At 44.2% G+C, this 26,214-nt stretch overlaps 1 protein-coding gene across 7 annotated transcripts in view; it reads right to left on the reverse strand.

Annotated features, from left to right (window-relative positions):
* The window catches only part of CNTNAP5 (contactin associated protein family member 5), a 426,257-nt gene that overhangs the window by 226,801 nt on the left and 173,242 nt on the right, over positions 1-26,214 (reverse strand). For all 7 annotated transcript variants that reach the window (XR_007359131.2, XM_075117728.1, XM_075117729.1 and 4 more), the window contains exon 4: positions 10,666-10,813. Coding sequence is in view for 6 of the 7 variants with exons in the window: in XM_075117728.1 (XP_074973829.1) it covers positions 10,666-10,813 (148 nt within the window). In the remaining variant the exon portion in view is untranslated. The remainder of the gene's footprint in view (positions 1-10,665; positions 10,814-26,214) is intronic.

Below are 26,214 nucleotides of genomic sequence, written 5' to 3' on the forward strand. Positions count from 1 at the left end.
TCCTCGGGTAGCACATGACGAGGATTCATCACTGAATCCTTAGCTGGATCATTAGTTTCCCTGGCTCGGGCCCTGTACTGATGGGGAGTGTGAAGTAGACACTGATCCATGCCCCGCACTGACAGCATCATGAAAAAAACCTGTTATTGCAGAGCTCTGCCTCTCTGGGGGGAACAAAGATCCCTGAATGAAACAAGAATATGACATATAAATGCTAACACTCTGACATCCGAAAGTCATTACTAGCAGTTTGCATGACAACAAATCATTGGCTTCTATTTAAACATGGCAAGATCCATCTCAGGTCAAACACAGACACTTTACAGCACCTGAAAAATACCCCTCTAAAGATGATGTCTTCAGTTTTTCTGTTAGATACAAGGTATGTATGGAGTAAATTTCTAGTAAAAGGTCAAAGATCAGGAATTTTAGAAGGCTCAGAAGAAACACGGGAGATCCAGTCTAGCCAAAATACAATGTAGAGAATAATTCTTCACTTCCCCCTAAGGATATCAGGGTCTTTTGTATCTCTAAATTTTCAGACTCCTCCATCACCCCTATAAAAGGCTGATAAAAATCAGCACAGTATGATAGACTGATTAAAGTAAAAGCAGTTCTTTTTTTCCCTTTAGGACAGTGCCAGATTCCCAAATCATGCACAATATAGAGGAAGATTTTCCATGTGTTGAAATATAGTGACTGTCAAACTCAGAGGTTGCAAAGTTTATGTTCATTTCAAAAGTCTGTATTAGAAATGAGTGAACAGATTTTTTTTGGTTTGTTAGCAATTCTGAAAAATTGGCAACAACAACAAAAAGGTTGAACCAAAAATTAAATTTTCCAATTTTTTTGGCAAATTGAAAAGTAAAATAAAAAATGTTTTGTTCACGACATTTTGTTCCACCCAAAATAAAATGTATTGATTTTGAGGTTTTTTTCAAGTCCTTTTTTAAAGGAAAAATTTCTTTAATTTCAAAAGTTGCTTCAAATAAAAAAAAGTAAACACTTGTGACGGGTCGGACCAGATGGCTATAGGAGAGTAATAGAAGGCAGATATATTAGCCCCAGGCTAACTAGGTCCCGTTTCCCTGGGTAAGGTAACAGGGAAGGTTTCAGAACAATCAGGAACCTTCTGGAGACAATTAAGACAGGCTGATTAGAACACCTGCAGCCAATCAAGAAGCTGCTAGAATCAATTAAGGCAGGGTAATCAGGGCACCTGGGTTTTAAAAAGGAGCTCACTTCAGTTTGTGGTGTGCGTGTGAGGAGCTGGGAGCAAGAGGCACTAGGAGCTGAGAGCGAGAACGCGGACTGTTGGAGGACTGAGGTGTACAAGCATTATCAGACACCAGGAGGAAGGTCCCATGGTGAGGATAAAGAAGGTCCTATGGGAGGAGGCCACGGGGAAGTAGCCCAGGGAGTTGTAGCTGTCACACAGCTGTTCCAGGGGGCACTCTAGACAGCTGCATTCCACAGAGCCCTGGGCTGGAACCCGGAGTAGAGGGCAGGCCCGGGTTCCCCCCAGATCCTCCCAACTCCTGGTCAGACACAGGAGGAGTTGACCTGGACTGTGGGTTCCCCCCAAATCCTCCCAACTCCTGATCAGAACCAAGAGGAGTCGACCTGGACTGTGGGTTCAGAAAAACGGCCAAGCTGAGGGCTGCCGTGAAGCTCCAAGGCGAGCAAACCCGCCAATAAGCGCAAGACCCACCAAGGTAGAGCAGGAACTTTGTCACACACTTCATCTCAAAAGTGTTGAAACAAAACTTTTTGAGTTTTTAGGATTTTTTTCCTACTGAAATTATTTGGTGAAATTGAAATGAATTCACAAAATATTTTGGTGATGCTGAATCTGCATCCTTTCCCCCCTCCAAAAAAAAAAAAATGCTGAAAAAAGTTTCACTCCGCTCTAATCAGGATACTTCTCCATACTGTCCAGATCTCAGAGTCACCAGAACTGAGCTAAATATTTCCCAGAAGTAGCATTTTTTTTCAAACAAAAATCCTAGTTCTTCTTGCTTCTGGCTGGGCTGGAAATAATGCCTTTCCTAGGGTAGCCATTCCTAGGTTATGTAGGTATTTCTGCTCCCAGACACAGGAGCAACGTGAAAACAGACTTTGTTGAGTTTAGTTCAGGTTCTAGGCTCAAGGGTTGAGTCTGGTTTTTGTTAGCACTGGAGTTTCTTTTAAAACTCTAGATCTTTTGGAAACACAGTAATCTGAGGAAGGGTTTACTGGCCACCAGGTTAACTCGAGCAGTTAAGGGTTACATTGTGCCTGCTTCTGAACAGCTGCTGTAGAAAAGGCAGAGGTACAGGGAGCTCACTGCACAGGAAGCAGAAATGATTTGTCTGCCAGCACACTACTGCATGAAGAGAGATGTTGGCCAGCAGTGGCAGCCACGCTGACCAGCCCAGAGGAAACATACCGGGGCAAGGAGACTGTGTGGTCCTCTTCCATAAAGAAAAGAGCACGAAGACAGCTGCACTGGGGGGAGAGCATACGTGTGACACCTTTTTAAAGAAGCTCCCCCTAAGTCTGGAAACCGTATGATGCACGCAAGCATAAACAACAAGCTTTACCCTCATTTCACTCTTATCATTCAGAGTCTGGAGGGGCATCTTCAAGGCATCTGCCACTTGCAAAGGGAGGAGACGGGGGGCATGTGCAACCTCATCCCTCCCCCCCATGCCTCCACTAAAGGATGCCTTTATTTTACAGCCCACGGGGGCCCTACTGGCAGAGCAAAGATGCTCCGAATGGTTGTATCTCCTGACTGGCCTTGCTAGCCCCACTCCTGCTGCTGCTTTGTGGGCAACAAACTCCACAGCAGATAAGGGAGTCTAGGAAGCATGTGCCTCTGTCCCTATACATCTTGCAGTTTCACTGCCCGCAGTCTAGGGAATTACTCTGACCGAACACCTCCACAGCCTAGTGCTTGAACAACATGCTTCGTCTCCATTGCCAGGGCATGGCTATCTCTTAAGAAGCAAAAATTTGGCCATTTGTCTTATGCTAGCAGTTATGAAAACTTCACTGACCTCACCTCCACCCATGGGTGCTTTCTGCGGTGCATTCATTTGATCTCATGGCATGAAAAACATGTTAGAAGGAAAGAAAAATAAGAAGGTCCAGCCAATAGCTTGTAATTTTTAAAAACACAGTATCACATTGTGTTCCCGGGAACGCTGCCCATGGAAGATGAGGAATCAGACCCCTGATCTGCAAAGGTGGAGAGCTGTAACTCTCCAAAAGAAGTAGAATCTCACATCCCATTGCATGATCGCCCACCGTTCCCCAGCCTGTTAGCTGAATTTATACCTGATCCTGCTGATGCCTTTTGGACCATTACTCAGTTGTAGAATATGAACAGCATTTTCAGTGTAGCCATAAATCTCCTCCTGTAGAAAAGGGTGGGTCAGCAGGATTTTTCCAGCGTTTAGCTAACAAGACTTTTCCAAAGTATTAAGATACCCCTGTTTCCCTCACAACATCCAAAACAATCAACTTGCCATTTGTCTGCACATGTCCTCTGCTATAACTTTGGCTATTTGTTATAATCACTTCACTATTTGGGATTCTGTAGCAAAGGGTCTGTGAGAGTTTGCATTATAATCCCTTTATGTACAGGATTTGTGTTTAACTCATGAAAAATTCTTTCTAGGCTGCAATTTTGGGTACAAGTTCTCCTAGCTGCATGATTTTATTTTTATATTTAAGGTTATAGGGGGAGGAGTATGGTTATTTCAGGTGGGGGGGGGGGGGCGGACAAATCATTTTGCATCTGAAACTTTCTTTTTCTCCCCCTCTCTGTGCTGCTTTTAAGAGAAGAAACAAACAACCTCCATGTGGTATTGCTGAATTCTGCCTGATTTTACAGCCTATGAACCCTCTGTTAATTGTCAAGGCAGTTACTGTATGAGTAGGGCCCTACCAAATTCATGTTCCATTATGGTCAATTTCACGGCCACAGGATTTGAAAATTGATAAATTTCACATTTTCAGATTTTTACATCTGAAATTTCACTGTGTTGTAACCTTGGGGGTCCTGACCCAAAAGAGGATTGGGGGTCGGTCACAAACCTGTTGCAAGGGGGTCATGACATTGCCACCCTCACTTCTGTGCAACCTTCAGAGCTGGACTATGAAGGCAGCAACCGCAGGGCTTCCTGCAGCCGCAGGACATTCCCGGAGGTCGAGGTGGGTCTGATCTCACCCACCACCACTCAGAGCAGCTGTGCAGGAGATGGACAAGCCCTGTCCCTCCCCAGCCCAGCTGGAGCTAGGAGACCCCTTTGCCGGGGTGCTCCTAGGAACAAGGGGACATCAGATTTCACAGGGAAAGGCTTATTTCACAGTCAGTAATGCTTTTTTCACGGCCGTGAAATTGGTAGGGCCCTATGAATGCGTAGAGGATGGGTAAGCATGTTTGTGAATACAGACCTAGCTTCATTGCTTTAAATATCATATTTCAGATACAGGAAACCCATCTTAAGTGGGTATTCGAGGGCCCAGCAGAAATTTGTTGCCCAGCAGGGACGATTTTTTAAAAAAGGATGACAACCAATCACATTAGGATCCTAGAATGTATTTTAGAGCTTGTGCACATTCGTGGCAGCACGCAGTGCACATGTAGCTGCAGGCTGCGGTGAAAGACGGGCTGTATGCATCCTCACTGCAGCGTGTAGTTGCACCCAACAGTGAAAGGCTCCGGCATGGGGGAGGCAGGAGCCTTTCTCCGCGGCCCCCCCCGCCAGAGACGCTCTTTGCTGCTGGAGTCTTTCAGTGGGGCAGACAAAAGCTCCAACAGCAGCAACGTACTGCACTGCGAAAAGCAGTCGTGGAGATGTGGGAGGCATTGCTTGAGCATGTACAGCGCCATGTAGGGGACATAACCTAGGATTCAGGCGAGTAAGGCACTTCGCTCACCTAAGTAGTGCTTCCCGGCTACACTGCTATCTATACTTGTGCTAGCTGGGCGTGCCGTGTCTGTACGCTAGACTCCGCTGTGTAGACCTACCCTTAAAATGTCGATCAAAAACAAGGGTTTTCTTATTGGAGGTAGGGTTGCCTGTTCAGGGTCCACTGGAATAATTTTTAGGACTACAGAATAAAGTTAACACAGGTCTGGTGTACATCATTTAAAAGCCAGCATTCCCCAGCAGAGCGTTAGTGGATGGGTCTCAGGACAGGGTTAGCAAATGTTGCCATTCAACGTGTTTCAGCCCTAAAGCACTTCAGTAGGACTGATCTGTTGTTTCCGGCACTGGCAGCGTGCTTGATGCTCGAGAAGTCCTAGATGCTCCCACAGCAGTCACTACCGAAAGCCAACGTTTCCCAACAGCTGAGCACAGTGAGCCACTGGCTGGGGTGGGAGGCTTTGACCGTAACAGGACTTGACTCTGAAAGTCATTTAGCAGTGCCGAGCAGAGAACTCGAGGTTGCTCCTCTCCAGCGCAAGCAGGAACATAAGAATGGCCCTACTGGGTTAGACCAAAGGTCCATCTAGCCCAGTATCCTGTCTTCCAACAGCAGCCAATGCCAGGTGCTTCAGAGGGAATGAACGGAACAGGTAATCATCAAGTGATCCATCCCCTGTCGCCTATTTCCAACTTCTGGCAAACAGAGACTAGGGACACCATCCCTGCCCATCCTGGTTAATAGCCATTGATGGACCTATCCTCCATGAATTTATCTAGTTCTTTTTTGAACTCTGTTATGGTCTTGGCCTTAACAACATTCTCTGGCAACAAGTTCCACAGACTGACTGGGTGTTGTGCGAAGAAATGCTTCCATTTGTTTGTTTTAAACCTGCTGCCCATTAATTTCATTTGGTGACTCCCTAGTTCTTGTGTTATGTGAAGAAGTAAATAACACTTCCTTATTTACTTTCTCCACGTCAGTCCTGATTTATAGACCTCTATCATCTCCCCCCTTAGCCTTCTCTTTTTGAAAGCTGAAAAGTCCCAGTCTTATTAATCTCTCCTCATAGGAAACCTGTTCCATATCCCTAACCATTTTTGTTGCCCTTTTCTGTACCTTTTCCATTCCCAATATATCTTTTTTGAGATGGGGTGACCAGGTCTGCACACAATATTCAAGATGTGGGCATACCAGGGATTTATATATACCCTACATGCTGGCACAAGAAAGATTAAACTCTAGACCCAGCTATAGCATTGAAAAAATTGCCTAAAGAGCTGGAAGTCTCAAGCCACTTGTGCACCTGCTCTCTTTCTCTCAAAAATTCAGGGTTAAAAAGGAGCAGATGTGAGCAGAGGATGTCTGAGGAAATGCAAGGCACTCGTGCACTCACCCGCATGCCAATGAGGAGCTTAGCAGCATGCTCCCCTCTTTGGCTGCACAGCAGTCACACAACCATGGGTCCATTAATGCAAGACCAGGTTCCCTGGTATTTCTGGGCCAGCTGATCACTCTTTATCTTCTGTTTATGAGTGGGATCTAAAGCCCACTGAAGTCAACAGGAATTTTTCCACTGACTTAAACAGACTTTGGATCAGACGCTCTGGGCTTGATTCTCATTTATACTGAGAATCCTTTACGCCACTCCGGCAGCGTCAACGGGCCTTAGTGTAGCTGCGAATCAGGCCCTTACAATCACTTTTACATGCCACAGAGGTGTAAAGGCGCTTTGGTGAGGGAGAAGTAGCCCCCCAGATGAGCAACACTCTAGACCAGAGGTTCCCAAACTGCGGGGAACATCCCCCAGGGGAAGCGACAAGGTCATCAAGTGGGGGCAGAGAGGAACAGAGGTGCTTCCCAGTCAGCCACACCCTGCAGGCCCCTCCCAGCGACGGCGCTGGGAAGCTTCTGCCATCACCTGACTGGACATTTTGCCCTGGCTTAGGGAGGTGGCTTCGCTAAGTTTGGGGGCCTACTTACTGTTTTGCCCTGGGCAGAGCCATCTTTAGGGTACGGTGAATCAGGGTGACCACTTCAGACCCCGCGCTTTGGGGGGCCGAGGGCTGGTGCGACTGGCCGGTGCGGTCGGTCTCGAAAGTGATGGATTCGTCACTTCCACCCCAGGCCTGCACCCTCCTAGGGACAGCTCTGGCCCTGGTGCCCGGAATTGCTGTCAGCAGGCCTGGGTAAGAGTGAACCAGGGGCACCCCTGCCTCCCCACCTTCCATAGGTACCCTGTACCCCGCACTCCGCCTCACATGGGCACCCTATATCTCCCAGACACCCAGAACCTCCCATCCCCCTCTGCTCCCCAAGAAACCACCACCCCCTGCACCCTGCTGCCCCCAGCACTACCTGTTTAGCTGGCTGGGCTATCCATCTCCGGTGGAAACAAGGGGGGAAAGTGGCAGACATCGGAGCTAGGTTATCTTTCAAAGAGTCTCACTCTCCTTCCTTCAGGAGCCAGGTTATGCTTCAGGCCAGCTGGAGCCTTCAGTCAGCTTTTTTTCCTAGCTGGCCCTTTTCCATTCACTCCTTTCACCTGTCAACTTGGAGAGGTTCACAGAAGCCACCTCCTCTGCTGCTTGTGTACAGAGCGCTCTGAGAGAGCTCTTCTGTCTTGGGCCCAGGGGCACATTATACAGTTATCTGACTAGTTGCACTCATTCCCTTTAAATTACCTCCTCACAGGTAGCTTGGGCCCAGACTCCCCTTAAAGGGGCCAGCAACCTCATGCCAGACAGGTAAACTGAGGCAAAGAAGTCAAATGACTTTTCCAACACCACAGGAGGACTGGCGATCAGAAGCAGTACTTTAAAATCAGTGGTTCTGGCTTGTGCTCATGAGTCTAGATCACATATTTATTCTCCTCACCCACACACAACTAGTTTGATTGACTCTGTAAACGTCAGTTAACTTGCATGTCAGACAGGGCACACCAGGGAAAGTCATGGACTGTCCTGCCCTAAGGTAGTTTGTATTTCTTCAGTCGATTCAGAGAGTGTAGTTATCATGGGTGATTGCAAGTTCAAAATATAATTTTTAAGAGGATCTTTGCCTTTATTTATACTGAAAGTTTGATAGCAGGTCATGTGCTTCCTTGTTTTCCTCCCTTCCTTAATCCTCTGCCTCTAACTCTTCCTCCTGGACTGGAGTATTACAGTGCATGTCACAAAGAATTCCCCCTCAGTGACCCCTTATGTGAGAGAATAAACCAGAATATTTTGCACATCCAAGAAAGGGCAGATGAGTGGCCTCTAATTTTGACTATATAGCAGGCCTGCTTTCATACAAGACGAAGGTCAGCATTGTCTTGACACAGAAGGGGAAAACTTTTTTTTTTTTTACGCCATTGAAAGATTCATGCCAAGCTGCACAATTCAGCTGAATGAAGAAAAAGTGGATTCAATTTCAAATAATAAAATCATAAGGTGAAATCCTGGCCCTGTTTGGGTCAATGGAAAAATTCCCAGTGGCTTCAACAGGATCAGCATTTAGCAGTCATCCAGAGCTGCCCCCACCTTCCTCAGTGTCAACTACAGTTTATTGTTAGCACCTTGGGCCACTGATTTTAATAGTGAGGCATCCACACCCTTGTTTGGGAGGCTAGTCCATGGTGTAACCCATCTCACTGCAGACGTCTATACCAAACCTGCAGCCACAACAGACACCGCACCCCTCCAGGGAGAGGGTGACCTTCCAGCGTGATGTTTGCTTCTCATGCTCCAGTACCGCTTGGCGTGGAGTGGGATCTGATTCCTGCTGATGGAGTACTCTTCCTGTTTAAAACAGGAAATCTCTATCTCTCCGCAAACACAAGAACGGCCATACTAGGTCAGACCACAGGTCCATCACGCCCAGTATCCTGTCCTCTGACACTGGCCAATGGCAGGTGCCCCAAAGGGAATGAACAGACAGGTAATCATCAAGTGATCCATGCCCTGTCACCCAATTCCAGCTTCTGGCAAACAGAGACTAGTGACACCATTCCTGCCCATCCTGGCTAACAGCCATTGATGGACCTATCTTCCATGAATCTATCTAGCTCCCTTTTGAACCCCAAGCACAGTTCTGGACATCCCCTCTCGTGCGACTGACCCTCCCCCTCCACACACGTGCGTGACTTAGGAGTTTGTGGGAGGGGGTTGAGAAAAAAGGTCAGCATGGTGTGCCAGGGTCCCTCCTGACTCCCTACCCGACCACAATTTGGGTGGCCCTCCATTGTTTGCGGCCCACAAGAGAATCTCCAAACAGAAAACAAACCAACAAAAGGAGTCTTTTCCCTCTCTCCCGCCCCTGGGAGATGGAGAATCAGAGTCAAAGAAAAAGGTGGTCAGTCACTTAGGCAGTCTTTGGGTCAGCCCTTTGGCTTATCTGTCCATTCTAGTGTCCTCCCTCAAAAGTTCAGGTCTGCCTCCAGCCCCTCCTTTTGGTCACCGTTTCTTTACACCTGGTCCATACAGGATCAGAGGCAGCAGGGTCTGCAACAGTCTGTCTCCTCATCCGTCTGTCCCTGTAGCCATCAGTCTCCAAGACAGAGCAGTCCTCCCTCTCGTCACCATGCTTAAAAAAGGTCAGGTCTTCCCTTTTTAAGCTGCCTCCCTCCAGCCAGGGAAAGTCTTACAGGTGTGTCTGGTTAGTGCTGGCTGAGCCCGTAAGGGCTCGTTAGCCTCCTCTCTACTGGAACGAGGGTGTGTCCCCTCACAGTCACACATTGGTTCTCGTGCCTTCCTATCAGAGGTGCTGATCCAGTGGCTTTACTGGGGCAAGAAGATGGGGGGGGGGGAGACACCCAGATTTTCTGAAGCCGGCCCTGATAGTCATCCTAAACTTTCCTTGTCATAACTTCCTCCCACTATGCCTAGTTAGGTCCCAATGTAGCACCTGAAATAGTTCCTCCAACCTCAGTATTACAAATATTTGTAGATTATCATGCTGTTCCACCTCCAATCTCACCTTCCCCCATCCATGCACGGACACGCTGAGTCATCTCTTAGCCAAGGTACACATCATGGTTCTTATAGATCAAGCCCTTCAGCCCCCTCATTATTTTTGTTGCTATTCTTTTGAACTCCCCTCTGTTTGTTGGGACGTTTTCAGGGCCAGAATTGTGCACAGTGGGCCAGATCATCTGCTGGTGTCTATTTAGTTATATTGAAGACAATGGAGCTGGACCGATTTTCATCGTCTGGAGATCTGGCCCAGTAAGTGCCCGACACAGTAGAACTCTAAAGATGCAAGTTTGGGGGTCAAATTTTGAAAATGCCTCTACATCTAAAAATGCAAGGGTGCACAGGTTTAGAAAGGTCAAGATGAATTTGTTCAAGCAAAGAGCATAGACAGCTAACTAATAGATCTGTACATTCAATGATATGCCATACAAAAATTAGAAAGGTGCCTTTATATAAATGCAATAAATATTCCAACATACTCTCTAAAATGTCTATGAATTCCTTGATTATATTTTCATTTTACTTTAGTCTCAGACCCTTATCCTTTATACCTATTTAATTCCCTATAAATGCAGGGTATGGGGCAAAGATGATGTTATAAGGTATTAGTGGACGGGAGCTCAGCCAACAAGTAATGCTCATCGGTCATGAAAGATACAACTCCAATCAGATATTATGGTGGTGCATGTTCAGATTAGATGAAAAGATATACTCGGACCTGGTACATTCCCTGGGGCTTCCTGGAACATTAACAATGTTGTTTGATGACATTTGCGTTAAAGGCACTTACTGTATGAGCAACCATAGACCTCAACTCTCAGGCCTATTCTTCCACTGGGATTCCATTTCAGAGGGACAAAGCGCAGGAAGCGGGTTTTCACGGAGTGCAGAAGTTTGTGATGTACGACACTGTCAGCATTAGTGTTCCCTGTGAAGACCTGCAAGGAAAGGAAGCTCCAGTGAGACTTTTAACAGTCAGTTAGTTGTGAGCAATGAAAAAATAAAAACAAACTCAAACTCAACAAAAAAATAAAACTTTCGATGGACTGAGGAAAGACTGCAGGATCTCAAAGACCAGGTTTGACTGAGATAAGCATCCAAGCTTCGGGAACCTAACTGAAGCATCTTGAAACGATCTACTGCTGAAATGCAGCTACCCTTATGGTGGAATACAGCACCCATTTAAAGATGCACAGCAGCTCTACAAAAAACAATATGCTACAGTTTTGACAGAACATTTTTTTTGGTTGAAAAATTCCATTTCATCAGACTTAGGAGCAGGGACTGTCTTTTGGTTCTGTGTTTGTACAGCACCTATCACACTGGCTCCTGGTCACTACCATAGACGCTGACAAAAAATGAGTGGGTGCTTAGCACCCACTGGTAGCCAGCTCCTCCCTTCCCCACCAGCGGCCCCAACGATCAACTCCTCACCCTCCGTCCCAGCACCTTCCACAATTAGCTGTTTCGTGGCGTGCAGGAGGCACTGGGAGGGAGAGGGAAGGAGCAGGGATGGGGTGTTCTCAGAGTAGGGGGTGGAACTGGACAGGAAGAGTGAAGTGGGGTGGGGGTGGGGCCTGGGGCAGAGCAGGGGCAGGGATGGGGGTGGGGGCAGAGCGGGACACTGAGCACCTCTGGCCCTGGAGGAAGCCAACACCTATGGTCATTACAGTAACGCAAATAAGAATGTTTCTCAGAACTCACAACTACCCAGGTGATCAGGGCATTCTCCAGGGCTGTGAGAAACCCAGGGTCAAATCCCTCCTCTGAATCAGGCATATTCAGAGTGTCCTAACCACCCAAGTGAGTGTCCTAACCACCAGGCTATTGGATAGTCTGTGGTGGGGTGTCTTTCTGTTTGCTTCTCCACTCCGGAAAGGTCTCATTTTCATTCCACTTCACAACAAATTTCAAAACCTCCAAATATTTTCACAACACTCAAGTTTTCTGGCCAGCGCTAATACTTATTTAACTATTCTGAGAATGAATTGTGTGAGAGAACTATGTTTTGAGAATGAACAGGCTGTCTCTTTAAATGCACTTAAAAAAAATCTCAGTGGGTTGCCTGGATAGATAGGAGAATCTGAACCCTATTCAACCCTGGTGTAAATGAGCCCAGCTACGCTGATATGAATGGAGTTGAACCCACGTAATTTGCTGCATTCATTCCTTTGAACATAAAGGCTGAATTTGGCCCTCTGAGTGCAAAGGTGTTGAATGGACTAGAGACATTACTAAAATAACATTGGGCCAGATGTTGGGCTGGGGTAAATTGGAATAGCTCTATTAAAGTCAACAGAGCTATGCTGATTTACATCAGCTGAAGATCTGGTACACTGCCTCTTAAATTAGTCTTTGGCAAAATTGCTGTAACACTCAAACTGAACGTCTTAGCTGTGTCTGCGTGTGGAAAGACAGAAGAAAGTTCAATTAGAAGACATGTCAACTCATCCAAGCTGATGCATTAAAAAGACATCAGGCTCAGGATTTGGTCTCCGTATCACTTGACACACATGCAGGGCAGCAAACAGCAACTTATTTACAGATCTACAGAAGCAGGCTCCTGTAATGATGCTGATGATTATCTGCTCTCTCACTTTATTAGGCAGGTAATGGGGTGGGTTTGAACTGTGAACAGAAGGAGAAGCACTGGCATAGTCCAGGCAGACTTGAGGTTAACTATCTTCCAGAGGAGCTATTTTAGGATGTAGCTTCTTCTGTTTTTCCTGCCAAAGACCAACTGATGAACCAAGCTGAAAACGAGATTATGAATGTGCAGTGTCCCACAACACAGATGTTTGCAATTTACATTATTACAGCCTTGAACTAAGGAAGCACAGGTGCAGAAGCACTTGTCTACCTTGCAGATTTTGCCTATGTCATCTCTGTGATCTGCCATTACACCCAAGCAAATGGAGACAGGGAACAACTAACAAGAAGAAACTTGATTCAAAATACCAAGTAGCTCCTCCAAGGGATCTAAATGAATGAAAAAGTGATCAAATCAAAGTTGTAAGTGTCAAAATGACACTCCCATAAAAAAACGACGCCTTTCTTCCTTGTAAACAATCCTATTAGTGTGGGAAAGCTCGTGCGTGAGCTATAAGAAGTGACAACCATCACACAGAACAGACCGGGATCTGAATATCTCACGGGGGACTTCTGAAACATTCTGTTGAACATGGATTTCAAGCAAAGTGTGAACTGCCTGTTCACATATGACAAAGCTGAAGCACAGGGAGTAAAACGCTGGTCGTCTTGTCAGATTTTCTAGCTTGAAAGAGGCTTTGATTATGGAGTACCTATACCAGTCCTAGGGAAATAAATGAACTTCAGATGCCTTCAAGTTTCAGTGAATTAGACTTTAATTGAATGGGGTTGTTCAGTTTTGGGAGCTGAATGGTGGTGTTAGGGTTTTAGAGGTCAATGACTAAAATCAAGCCCCGCACTAGGAATCTGTCACCTCTACCTATATCAGTGGTGGGCAACCCGCGGCCCATCAGGTTAATCCACTGGCAGGCCGCAAGACAGTTTGTTTACAATGGCAGCGGCCGCGGTTCCCCGTTCCTGGCCAATGGGAGCTGTGGGAAGTGGCGTAGGCCAAAAGGATGTGCTGGCTACTGCTTCCTGCAGCTCCCATTGACTGGGAATGGTGAACCAATGTAAACAAACTGTCTGGCGGCCCGCCAACATATTACCCTGACAGGCCTCATGAGGCCCGCAGGCCACAGGTTGTCCACCACTGACCTATATCCATCCACAAAATACTACGTAATAGACTGAAAGGTTCCATGATGTGAAAAGCACTGTACAATCCTGATAAGACTGCACTGAATCTAAGCAATCCTTCCATTCAATGTGATGCCACAGTATTTCCATGGAATCGTCAAAATTGCATCAATGCCTTCTCCTGGCACGATGGATCTGAACAGTTCTCTGCAGCCACTATGATCTATCATGACAATGAATATGAACCCTTTAGTCTCACTGGAAAGAAAACACCACAACAGTTTTAGGAGTTTCATTGGTATTGGTATCGTCTAAACTTCTCTATTTTCCAACAAGGAGATGGAGGACACTTTCAGATAAGGGACATTTCCCTGTAGAAGAGGTGGACAGTAAGGGGAAGGAAATGCACTGAGATGTGTGACTGTCCAGCACTTGGTAATGAACCCCAGGTCCCCTTGCTAAGAATTACATGTGTTATTTATTGAGAGTGCAGATTGTGCTTCAGCAATACAGCGTCTTAGTGACTTCTCTTCCCCACATTACTGAGAACTTACCAATTCTGTGCATAAGCACAGATATGAAGCAGTCAAGGAGGAGGAGGATAGAGTAATGCAGTCCACTCCACCCTAACCCATCATTGTATTGCATAATCTGCTCAAGCGGGAAGGACACGTGCATCGGATATGCTCCATTACATGCGTAATCTGTCTCGTTAGCTGCATTGCAAATAAAGGCATAAATGCTGATAACACTGTAAATAGCCTTAGGTAGATTGCCCCTCCCCTCCCCAAAATCAATTTTTCATCTGGAAAATCCAAATGAAATATTTTATTTTGCTCAATTGGACCCAAATTGGAATATTTCATTTTATTGGACTGACCACAAATGTTCAATTTTGAATCAGCAAACAAGATATTAAACTGTATTTCCTTTTAAAGTGCATTGTCTTAGTGGGAGAATGAGGGCATTAGGCTTTCTGGCTGGACTGTATCTCCCATAATACATCTGGCCCATAAGAGACATACAACTCCCATAATGCAAGACAAATGTTGCTTAATGTTGATCTGGTTCAAAATGAAGCATTTCATGTCAATTTAACAAAATGAAACAAGTGAGGTAAATAGAACCCATGAGGTAAATAGAAAGGAGCATAAACACTGCCAAATTAAATGTAAAAATGTAATCAGAAAAGTCAAAAAGGAGTTTGAAGAACAGCTAGCCAAAATCTCAAAAGGTAATAACAAAATGTTGTTTAAGTATATCAGAAGCAGGAAGCCTGCTAAGCAACCAGTGGGGCCCCTGGACAATCGAGATACAAAAGGAGCACTTAAAGACGATAGAGCCATCGCGGAGAAACTAAATGAATTATTTGCTTCAGTCTTCACAGCTGAGGATGTTAGGGAGATTCCCAAACCTGAGCAGTCTTTTGTAGGTGATAAATCTGAGGAATTGTCACAGATTGAAGTGTCACTAGAGGAGGTTTTGGAATTAATTGAGAAACTTAACAGGAACAAGTCACCGGGACCACATGGCATTCACCCAAGAGTTCTGAAAGCACTCCAATGTGAAATTGCAGAACTATTAACTACGGTTTTAAGTCAGCTTCTGTACCAAATGACTGGAAGATAGTTAATGTAACGCCAATATTTAAAAAGGGGTCCAGAGGTGATCCTGGCAATTACAGACCGGTAAGTCTAACGTCAGTACCGGGCAAATTAGTTGAAACAATAGTAAAGAATAAAATTGTCAGAAACATAGAAGAACATAAATTGTTGTGCAAAAGTCATCATGGTTTCTGGAAAGGGAGATCATGTCTTACTAATCTATTGGAGTTCTTTGAGGGGGTCAACAAACATGTGGACAAGGGGGATCCAGTGTACATAGTGTACTTTGATTTCCAGAAAGCCTTTGACGAGGTCCCTCACCAAAGGCTCTTACGTATATTAAGTTGTCATGCAATAAGAGGGAAGATCCTTTAATGGACTGAGAACTGGTTAAAAGACAAGGAACAAAGGGTAGGAATAAATGGTAAATTTTCAGAATGGAGGGGGTAACTAGTGGTGTTCCCCAACGGTCAGTCCTAGGACCAATCCTATTCAAATTATTCATAAATGATCTGGAGAAAAGGTAAAGAGTGAGGTGGCAAAGTTTGCAGAGGCTACTAAACTGCTCAAGATAGTTAAGACCAAAGCAGACTGTGAAGAACAGCAAAAAGATCTCACAAAACAAAGTCATTGGGCAACAAAATGACAAATGAAATTTAATGTGGATCATGTAAAGTAATGCACATTGGAAAAAATAACCCCAACTATACATACAACATGATGGGGGCTAATTTAGCTACAACTAATCAGGAGAAAGATCTTGGAGTCCTCGTGGATAGTTCTCTGAAGATGTCCATGCAGTGTCAGTCAAAAAAGCTAACGGGATGTTAGGAAACATTAAAAAAGGGATAGAGAATAAGATGGAGAATATCTTAGTGCCCTTATATAAATCCATGGTACGCCCACATCTTGAATACTGCATTCAGATGTGGTCCCCTCATCTCAAAAAAAGATATACTGGCATTAGAAAAGGTTCAGAGAAGGGCAACTAAAATGATTAGGGGGTTGGAACAGGTCCCATATGAGAAGAGGTTAAAGAGGCTAGGACTTTTCAGCTTGGAAAAGAGGAGACTAAGGGGGCATATGATAGAGGTACATAAAATCATGAGTGGTGTGGAGAAAGTGAATAAGGAAAAGTTATTTACTTGTTCCCATAATATAAGAACTAGGGGCCACCAAATGAAATTAATGGGTAGCAGGTTTAAAACAAATAAAAAGAAGTTCTTCTTCACTCAGCACACAGTCAACCTGTGGAACTCCTTGCCTGAGGAGGTTGTGAAGGCTAGGACTATAAACAGGGGTTAAAAGAGAACTGGATAAATTCATGGAGATTAAGTCCATTAATGGCTATTAACCAGGATCGGTAAGGAATGGTGTCCCTAGCCTCTGTTTATCAGAGGGTGGAGACGGATGGCAGGAAAGAGATCACTTGATCATTACCTCTTAGTTTCAATCCCTCTGGGGCACCTGGCATTGGCCACTGTCGGTAGACAGGATACTGGGCTGGATGGACCTTTGGTCTGAGCCAGTATGACCGTTCTTATGTTCTTAAAACATTTTGATTACAGGAATGTCAAAATGAAACATTCTGACAATTCCAAATAAGATTTTTTCCAAAATTTCTTTTCCATTTAAAATTTAGAAATTTCAATTTGTCGTCTCATTTCCTATGTTGAAATGTCAGTATTGTCTATGGGATGGAAATTCCAAAGATCACTTAATAGTCATGGTTATTTTTCACTGGGTGCTGCCAGTTTGGTCACTGGGTGTAAAACTTAGAGACAGACACGTGTCTAAAGATACTCAAAGTGAAGTGGCCAGTTAACATCTTTCCAGTCATAGCACAAAAAGCGTTTGTGGGCAGGTTAGTGGGTTACACGTTGTTTTTATAAGCCATTCACTTTGAATTGTCTCTTATCATATGTGTTAATGACTGATGCTAAACAATGTGTTACACCTTGTACTTACCTGTGACACCCTGAGTGCATTCAGGTCTGGGAAAGAAGAGCTCTGTGTAGCTCAACAGCATTTCTCTTCCACCAACGGAAGTTGGTCCAATGTTGTCAAGAAGGCCAACGGTATATTGGGCTGCATTAGTAGGAGCATTGTCAGCAGATCGAGGGAAGTGATTATTCCCTTCTATTTGGCACTGGTGAGGCCACATCTGGAGCATTGCGTCCAGTTTTGGGCCCCCCACTACAGAAAGGATGTGGACAAACTGGAGAGAGTCCAGCGGAGGGCAACAAAAATGATCAGGGGGCTGGGGCACATGACTTACGAGGAGAGGCTGAGGGAACTGGGGTTATTTAGTCTGCAGAAGAGAAGAGTGAGGGGAGATTTGTTAGCATCCTTCAACTACCTGAAGGCGGGTTCCAAAGAGAAATGGAGCTAGGCTCTTCTCAGTGGTGGCAGATGACAGAACAAGGACCAATGGTCTCAAGTTGCAGTGGGGGAGGTCTAGGTTGGATATTAGGAAACACTATTTCACTAGGAGGGTGGCGAAGCACTGGAATGGGTTCCCTAGGGAGGTGATGGGATCTCCATCCTTAGCGGTATTTAAGGCCCAGCTTGACAAAGCCCTGGCTGGGATGATTTAGTTGGGGTTGGTCCTGCTTTGAGCAGGGGGTTGGACTAGATGACTTCCTGACCAACCAGGACCAACAAGGCTTCAACAACACTGGAACCAAAGATAATGGCCAACCAGGAAGAAGACACTCTAATAAGAATGGAAGGAGGATAAAAGGAAAACTTCTAGGAAAGAGTTCTACATTCTACTGCCTTGTCCAAACCACAGTCTACCTAAATTCCTCCTATAACCTCAAACTGATACAGCACTTTAGTTACTATGCTAAGCTTTTGTGTATTGTCACTATACTTTCAAACAAAAGTTATGGTCGCCCACCCCCCATGGCTGCCTTTCATGGATAGGTGAAATGATCCCCATGGATAGTTTTAAGTATCAGTTAAGTCTGGAGAACACTTTGGGGTGAAGGATGTTATAAAATGTTATAATTGTTGTTAGTAACAATAATACTGGGAGGAACTTACTGCAAAACTAAAGCTGTAAAATAGAGGAACAGCCAAAAGTCAGCAACTAATTCGTTTCTTCTGGTCATCCCACTCTTTATCGTCAAAAAACTATAACAATTATATATAACTTCATCACATCAAAAAAGAAATATTTCCCTAAAACCTTGACAAGATTAACATTAGCCAATAGACTGCAACAGCTCTTTCCATTGCTATTGCCAACATTAATCATACACTTCAGGCTGTACTTTTGCATAAATCTCATGGAGGCTTGCATGCTTTCTATTCAATTAGTGGGATTAACAATGCAGTGAATGTGTTTATGTCTAGCACTGTTGGGCAATGCTTGGAACCCTCCTCATATTTAGCTTTATCAAACTGAGTTTAAATAGCCATCTCTCTGATGATAATTTGCCAGCCTGATCCAGCAACAGGACACCAGAGAGATGTTAGTTATTCCACACAACGGTGACTTCAAATGAATATTTGACTTCAGTATCTTACATTATTTCCCTGTTTTATAGTTTAATGGCATTTCTATTTGGAGCTGCAAAATAATGTTGAAAGGGCATGGATAGTTAGATTTGATTTTCCCCAATGTTTTGTAAAATGGTGAAAAAAATCCATTTTCAGTCAATGCAGCTTTGCACATTTTGTTGGGAGCAAGAAAAAGTTCACACTCCAACCTCAGACACAACACCTGTGTATCTCACAAGACTACTATAGGTTTGTCTTATGGCATTGCTTATCTTTTTCAATATCTTTTTACTGAAATTTTATCAGAAGACAGTTAATCTTTATGCATATATATGTTGCTACTTGTGGAAGAAGGGGGGAAGAAGGAAACCTAGGCTGTTTCCAAGTAAGGATCATCCAAATTTTATGAATTTTCAAGTTTTATCATCATTTTGAAATCTGATTATTTAAAAAAAATAGGGGGGAAAAGATTTCTGTGCAAGAGAGTTTTGAGCAACTCTAGTTAGAACATCATTCAAAATGGGAATAGTTCTGCTGCCAATGCATTGAATGGTATGGGCTAGATTCTGAGTTGGTGTAAATTGGTGTAGCTTCACTGAAGTCCATTTACACCAACTGACGATTTAGTCGTATGGTTTTCTAGGCTTTTGTCTTAAGAACATAATGGATAAATCAAAATCTGTGTGTGATTTCACTCAGTCCCTTCCTACAAAAACACTACTGACAAGCTTTTAACGTCCCATAATTCAGTCAATGTTTCAACAATTGTACTTCCCACACTGACCAAATCGACCTTTTTGATACCAGAGCAGCAGCAAGAAACTATTTTCCCAGACCATGAGATAGCTTAAGAGAACCTACTGTCGTGTCCCAGGGGATATCTGTGCATCTTTTTTCCTAACACATGTTTGATCAATTAGTTCCAATCAAATGTTTATTCCCTGTATTAACCAAAATAAAAAGACTTAAGCGGAAGACCCTGAAAATCAAGCATACCTAGGGTGACCAGATGACCAGTTTTTGACTGGAAAGTCTGTTTGGAAAGGGGACCTGACGGTGTCCAGTCAGATCCACTGACCGGACACCCGAAGTCCAGTTACTTCAGGCAGAGATGGTGAGGGGAGGAACCAGGTCATCACCCGCACCAGCCCTACTCAAGCAAGGCTGCCTCAAACCTGCATTGGGAAGCTGAAGCTCCCAGCCCCAGATCTGCAGGCAAGTCCCTCACAACCCTGGTGGGCAGGGGGGAAGAGAGGAAGAGCAGCGAGCGATGAGGAGAGGAGGAAGACAAGTGAGCGGTGATGGGGCCTCAGAGGAGGAGGCAGGTAGGGGAGGGGCCTTAGGTGAAGAGACGGGACAGAAGCGGGGCCTCCGGGAAGGACAATGCAGGGTGTGGGAGGATCTGGCACTTCAGCTGGAGTGTCCCGTTTTTAAGTAATACAAACTCGGGACCCCCAACCATATCACTGGAATACATATTAGAGAAGCTGACAGTCAAGTAATGATGCAAAAACCAGAGCGCTAGGCCCTCAGGCTCTCACTGTGGTACACAAATGTCTGCATACAAAAAGGAGGGGCTTCCTCTTTTATTGGTCCATTAGAAAGGCATTCAGCTGCCTGTATTCCAGTGCTTTACATGAAATACAAATGCTCAAAGCCAGGTGCAAATTCAAGTCATCCTGCTATTGTTAATGAATGCTTTCCTCTACTCCCATGGTGAGGCAATGCTTTTAAGTGGAGGCAAACGTATGGCCATCAGACTGTAAATACTAAATCAGATTTTTTTTTGTTCCAATCTGAACATCTATATCAGGAAATGGGAATAGGATAGGAGCCACCAGGTGAGTGGGGGAGTAAAGGACTTTTAGTTTCAAAACAATCTTGATAGTTGTGTGTTGGGGGAGCCAGGAAATCAGTAGGTTATTACTCGCTGTAACAGGAGCTCTCGATGAAACAGAGATGTCTGTACATATGTAACTAATTAGTTAACTGAGAAAGGTGCCTGTAGATGGTGCTCAATAATATCCATCACTGTTCCTGGGCTTTGTAGGACCAGTACAACCTCTTGCAGAGCATTTCAAGTGGCTGCTTTGCACACAGCACTTTATATCAGTGCTTAACACTTGCTACTTGAAATATATGTCTAATCTTAAAGCACTGCTTAAATTCTGGCCTGGTGCTGTTGGCCCATTGGCTAATCTGCCTCTGACTGGGAGCATGGTAAAGACAACATCACCCATCATAGATAAGGCCAAAAGGGACCACGGTGATGATCTAGTCTGACCTCCTGTGCAACACAGGACACAGCACTTCCCTGAATTAATTCCTATTTGAACTGCAGCAGATCTGTTCAATAAACATCCAGTCTTGATTTAAAAATGGACAGTGATGGGGAATTCACCACAATCTTGTGTAAGTTGTTCCAGTGGTTAATTACCCTCACTGTTAAAAATGTGCCTTATTTCCAGCCTAAATTTGTCTAGCTTCAAACTTCTAGTCAGTGGATCTTATTATCTTGGTATGGTCAGGCAGCCCAAGACTTATATTAATAAATACTTCTAAAGTACCTTAGGCGAAAGGCATGATGCTAGTGAAAAGTACTGTTATATTTTCAAGTACCATGCCAGTCACTTTAATTAAGCTTTTCTTTACACTGTCTAGCTGGAGAGTTTCCTTCCCCTGAGTATTTTCTAACCTTGGAGATTTATTTTAATCTCTCATTTCGTCCTTCAATTTCATAAAGTAAAATTTTACCTTAAGTCACAACAAAGCAAAGATTTAAAAACCAGGAACCTCACGAGAACCTTATATGCTGGTTATCAATACTTTCCATTGAAACACAGGAAATGAGCTGAAGGGTGGGGCGGGAATTAATAGCTCCTTAACAAGCCCTTCTCCTGAGATGAGACATCTAGCTCAGAGAACTCTTTCATTCATTACTCTCATAAGCGTCGGTGAGAGAAGGGACCCGTGAAGTGGGCCAGCAAACGACATCTGATTTAGAGTGAAAAAAATCAGACACACACAACATTTTCAGAACATGTCAGGATGAAGTAATTGCTTTCAGGAATGAATCTGAAAACGATCTGAGTAGGTACACTTCAGAGAGTCACAAAGAGGAGAAGAAAAGGAACTTTGTTAGATAATCTGACCAGCGAAGAGGAAAAGTAATTTATTATAGGATATCCTTTCAAGGATTCTGCAATTACATTGGGCTTTATGTTAAACAAAAGGGTTATTTTATACCTTCCATGTTAGATCTCTGAAGAAGTTCAGTTCATCTAATATCAGTCAATACATGGGTATTAAAATACACTTGAATTCATCAGCTAGCAATAAATGGTATTAACATACACTGAAGAACATCTGGTATCAATACAATGATCTGATGTACACTCAAAAATCACAGGTATCAGTACAATAGTATTAATATACACTTGAAAGCAACTGGCATCAACACAGAAACATATAATTAAGGAGGTGTTTCTTTACAGTGTAGCTAAACAAACAGATGACACACTACTGAAAACAATATGCAGCATGAACGCAAATTCTCAGAACCCCACTACAGACGGTTCTTGAGAACGTTCCCAGAAGGCTTTGCTTCTGTCTGTCTAGATACTCGCACGGCCTGCATTACTGAAGTATCTGGGAACCTCTAAATCAATAACCTGTTTATTCTGATACTACCCCTACCATTACTCACATTTTATACCTGAGAAACAGAGACACCCCGACACAAACTAATAAAATACAGATAATGCACATATCTGTGATGATTACGTCATGTCCTAGGAGTTTACTGACCTGCAAAGCTGGTTGAAAAAACCTTTTACCCCCATAAAAAAATATGAAAAACATTCTTTTTTGATTTTTTGTGGGAAATTTCAAACTAAAACATTTCATTTAAATTTGCAATGAAAATTTCATTTAAATTTGTTTTTTGAAAACTGAACATGCAATTCAAAATGGAAAATTTGCCTTTCATTTCAAAGTTTCCCACTATAAAACATATTTTTTCATGCAGTGAAAAAGATACCTTTTATGACAAAGCCCATCTTTTGGGCAGGAAAATGTTTCACTCAAAACAATTTCAACCAGATATAATAGGGAGATGGGACACCCTGCACGCAGCAGTGTTTAAAATCCAGATACACATTTTGAAGTTTGAGCCCAGCTGCACTACAATCCTTTGTAGCCGACTTTCAAGAATAAATAGGCCAGGAAGAAATTTAGGCTGGAAATCAGAAAAAGGTTTCTAATCATCAGAGGAGTGAGATTCTGGGACAGCCTCCCAGTAAGAGTTTCAGGGACAAGAAACCTAATAGACTTCAAGATGGAGTTTGATAAGTTTACTAAAAGGATTGTATGACTGTCAGGAACAGGTACGTGGGCAGTCTGACCTAATGGTTAGAGGCAGGAACCAGGTGTCAGAGCCACAGGTCAGAGCCAGAGTTAGAAGCCGGACAAGGGAGCAGGACACGAATATGGCTGGGAACAAAGCAGGCACAGGAGAGATTGCAGCTGCAGGCATAAAAGTGTTGAGCAACTGGCAATCTGCCGCTGCCGCTGAGCTTAAAGGCAGACCTATTGGCTCCTTTCAGCCAATCGGGTGAGCTGGCCAATCAGGCGATTCTGCGGCAGCCCAGCTGAGCTCATTAACTGGCTAGCCCCAGGCTCAGCAGAGGGAATGACAGCTCCTGGTTCCTGACAATGGCATGGTTTCCTGTGACAGGAAGGGACTGGATGCAAGGACCCAGGAGCTCTGTTCCAGTCCTGTGTTTCTTTCCAAATCTTATCAACCTTATTCATTACTTGTATCACCTTGGAATGGACAGGACACACTTCTACATATAGCGGCTCCCCTCAGTGACAGACCACTCAGACCAATTTCCCTTAAAATCTCAGGATTTTGCCAGAACTTCTGCTATATCCATGGTGAGCATTAAACAGCCTGATGTAGAAATAACTGAGCAGAAGAGAAGAGGCTATACTCATTTTTTTTTAACGAGCTGCTACAAAAATCTTACTGTTTGACTCGTTCTTAGGGCTTTATTATGCACCCCAAACTTCCTGCAAACCGTGAAACCGACTCCTCTATTGCATGTCTCTCTAGATTATTTATCTTGCTGCCACAGTTTAGACAGAATGAAATTTGTTTAACTGTATCTCAACCGTGAAGATCATTTATTTATTCTCCAAAACCTGTGTGCTTCACAACAGTAATAAGAGAGAGAAAAAAAAAGACAACTCATTCTGAGTGGCTCTCACAGATTTACTGTTCAGGCAACATCATGCTCCTTGTTCTTGGTGCATGTTCAAAATGTTGTTTACAGGCCCAAATCTGGGCAGATGGGGACAAATAGCCAGGAAATGCTATTTCTCAGCTAGTGGCTTTGATTCACTCCCCTGGAAGAAGCCAGAGGGAACCATGAAAGTCCACTTGGAAGGCAGAGTGGCACTGTAAGAGCCATCTGCAACTCCTACTTCTCTAATAAGGGCCCTGGAGCTGACCTAAAGCAGGGAGGGCCAGCGCACGTGGCAGACTTTCAGCTCTGGAGTAGTCTCCAGAGGAACCCTGATTGTAAATTACATCTTCATCCGCTTGGCCAACCTCCAGAGAACATTGACCACAGTATTGCTGCCTTCCCTCCCCAGGCCCAGCTTGTCCATCCCTCCATTCCTTCTCTCACAAGCTGGTCCACTCCTACTTTCTGCATGAAAACCACTCTGCTGGGCTTGGATACAACTGCTCAACTTCACATTCTTCTAAGCCCCCACCCCCAGCGCCGGGTCTAAGTAGTGATGGATTACTGTTCCTAGCTCTGCATTACTCAGGTGTACTCTCAGGTGCACACTCTGTGTCTGCACCCCTTCTTCAGCCATGGGACCCCATAGTCCCTGGAACCAGTTCTGCAGCTACCCCCAAACCCCATGTTGCTTACACCATTCCCTCCCAGAGTCAGTCTGGATGCTGGAGTGCAAATTTCCTAACGCCCTTCAGGTACAACATGGCAGTAAATCAAGGCACCAGGTTTAGCAAAGGAATTTCTTAACCACAAACAATTTTGCTTTCAAAAAAGCATTAGAGTTACAGATTTTAAGAATACAACAAATGTCTTAACATCATTCCTCTCAGTCTGACTTCAGCACCCACCCTTGGGTTTGGTCCAAAGTCCTTAGTCCAGGGCAGCCCCTCCAGACTTCTGGCAGTGGAACTGTCCCCCTGCGCAGAGGAATTTCCAGGTGCCACCTCCACCCTCCATTGATTTTTGGGTAAAGAGTTGTTCAAAGTCAGAGGCCCTGCTGGTAGCAAACCCATTATTCCACTAGGGTAGAGCCATTTAACATTGATGGCCTTTGAGTGCTATGTCCTCGCTTCCTGATGTAGACTCTCCAAGAGGCATCAAGCTTCTACAAGTCTACAAATGGACAATGCTCAAAGCCACACTGAGGTTTACATTCAAATTGGAAGATACAACATGGCATTCACAAAACAAAATGGGATTCGTAATTTGACATACACATATCTCCCGATCTACCATAACTCCCCCTTCCCCACAGACTCAGAACCCTTAAGTTTCCTTCATACTCTTCAGAATCTCACTCTTGAAGGAAAGAGAGTGGCTCTAAAAGGTTGGTAGTGGAACACGTGCCTGCTTATCTAGCGAGGTGGTTATAATGCACTCATAACCTTAGCACCTAGGTAATGGATATCGCTTTATGAGCAAGATTCCTTTCTCTTCCACACTTCCCCCATTCTGTTTAGTTGACCCTTGCCAAATGTACATTCAGATACAATTGGGTCCTGATCCTGATTGAGGCCTTTGGGTGTAATATCAAAACAAAACAGTAATAATACCAAAAAAAGTTATAGGCCTCACCCCGCTTCCCTTCCTCACTCCTGGGGATAGTCTCCCGATAGTCAGCTTCAGTTCTCCTTTCATCAGTTTCTCCTTATGTCTCCCAGTGGTAACCCACATTAATCTTGGCTTTATTCTCTGCTTGGTGTGCAGCCATGGGTTACTTTAATATGAATGAGAGCTATCTGTAGCCACTAAGAAGAAACTAGACCCCACACATTTTAAACAGACATATGCTTATTTCATTTCTCCTTAGTCCCTTTCAGATACTTAAGAAAAACAAAATTTATTTGGAAGACTGTGCAGATTCTAGTACTACACAGGAAAAGCAATAAGGCTGGTTTAATAGCAATAAGTCTGTACTTTGCCCAAAGCCACCTAAACCATAGCAAAAGTCAATCACAACTTCTTCCAACTTGTTGAGACATTGCATAGGGCAAATGTCAAGCCAACTTTTAGGGAGTAAGCCATAAATGTGGATCAAAGATCCACAATTCAGGTTTCCTTCCATTCAGGTTTGCAACTAGAAGCATCTGGAATTTTAAACTGGACATGAAGACAAAGAAGAGAAAGAGACATATGCTGAAAAAAAAAAAGAAACATACATTAGGTACATCCCCTTGATCAAACAAACCA

This window comes from Caretta caretta, chromosome 11 (genome assembly GCF_965140235.1).
Source record: "Caretta caretta isolate rCarCar2 chromosome 11, rCarCar1.hap1, whole genome shotgun sequence".
In the NCBI taxonomy this organism is placed as follows: Eukaryota; Metazoa; Chordata; order Testudines; family Cheloniidae; genus Caretta; species Caretta caretta.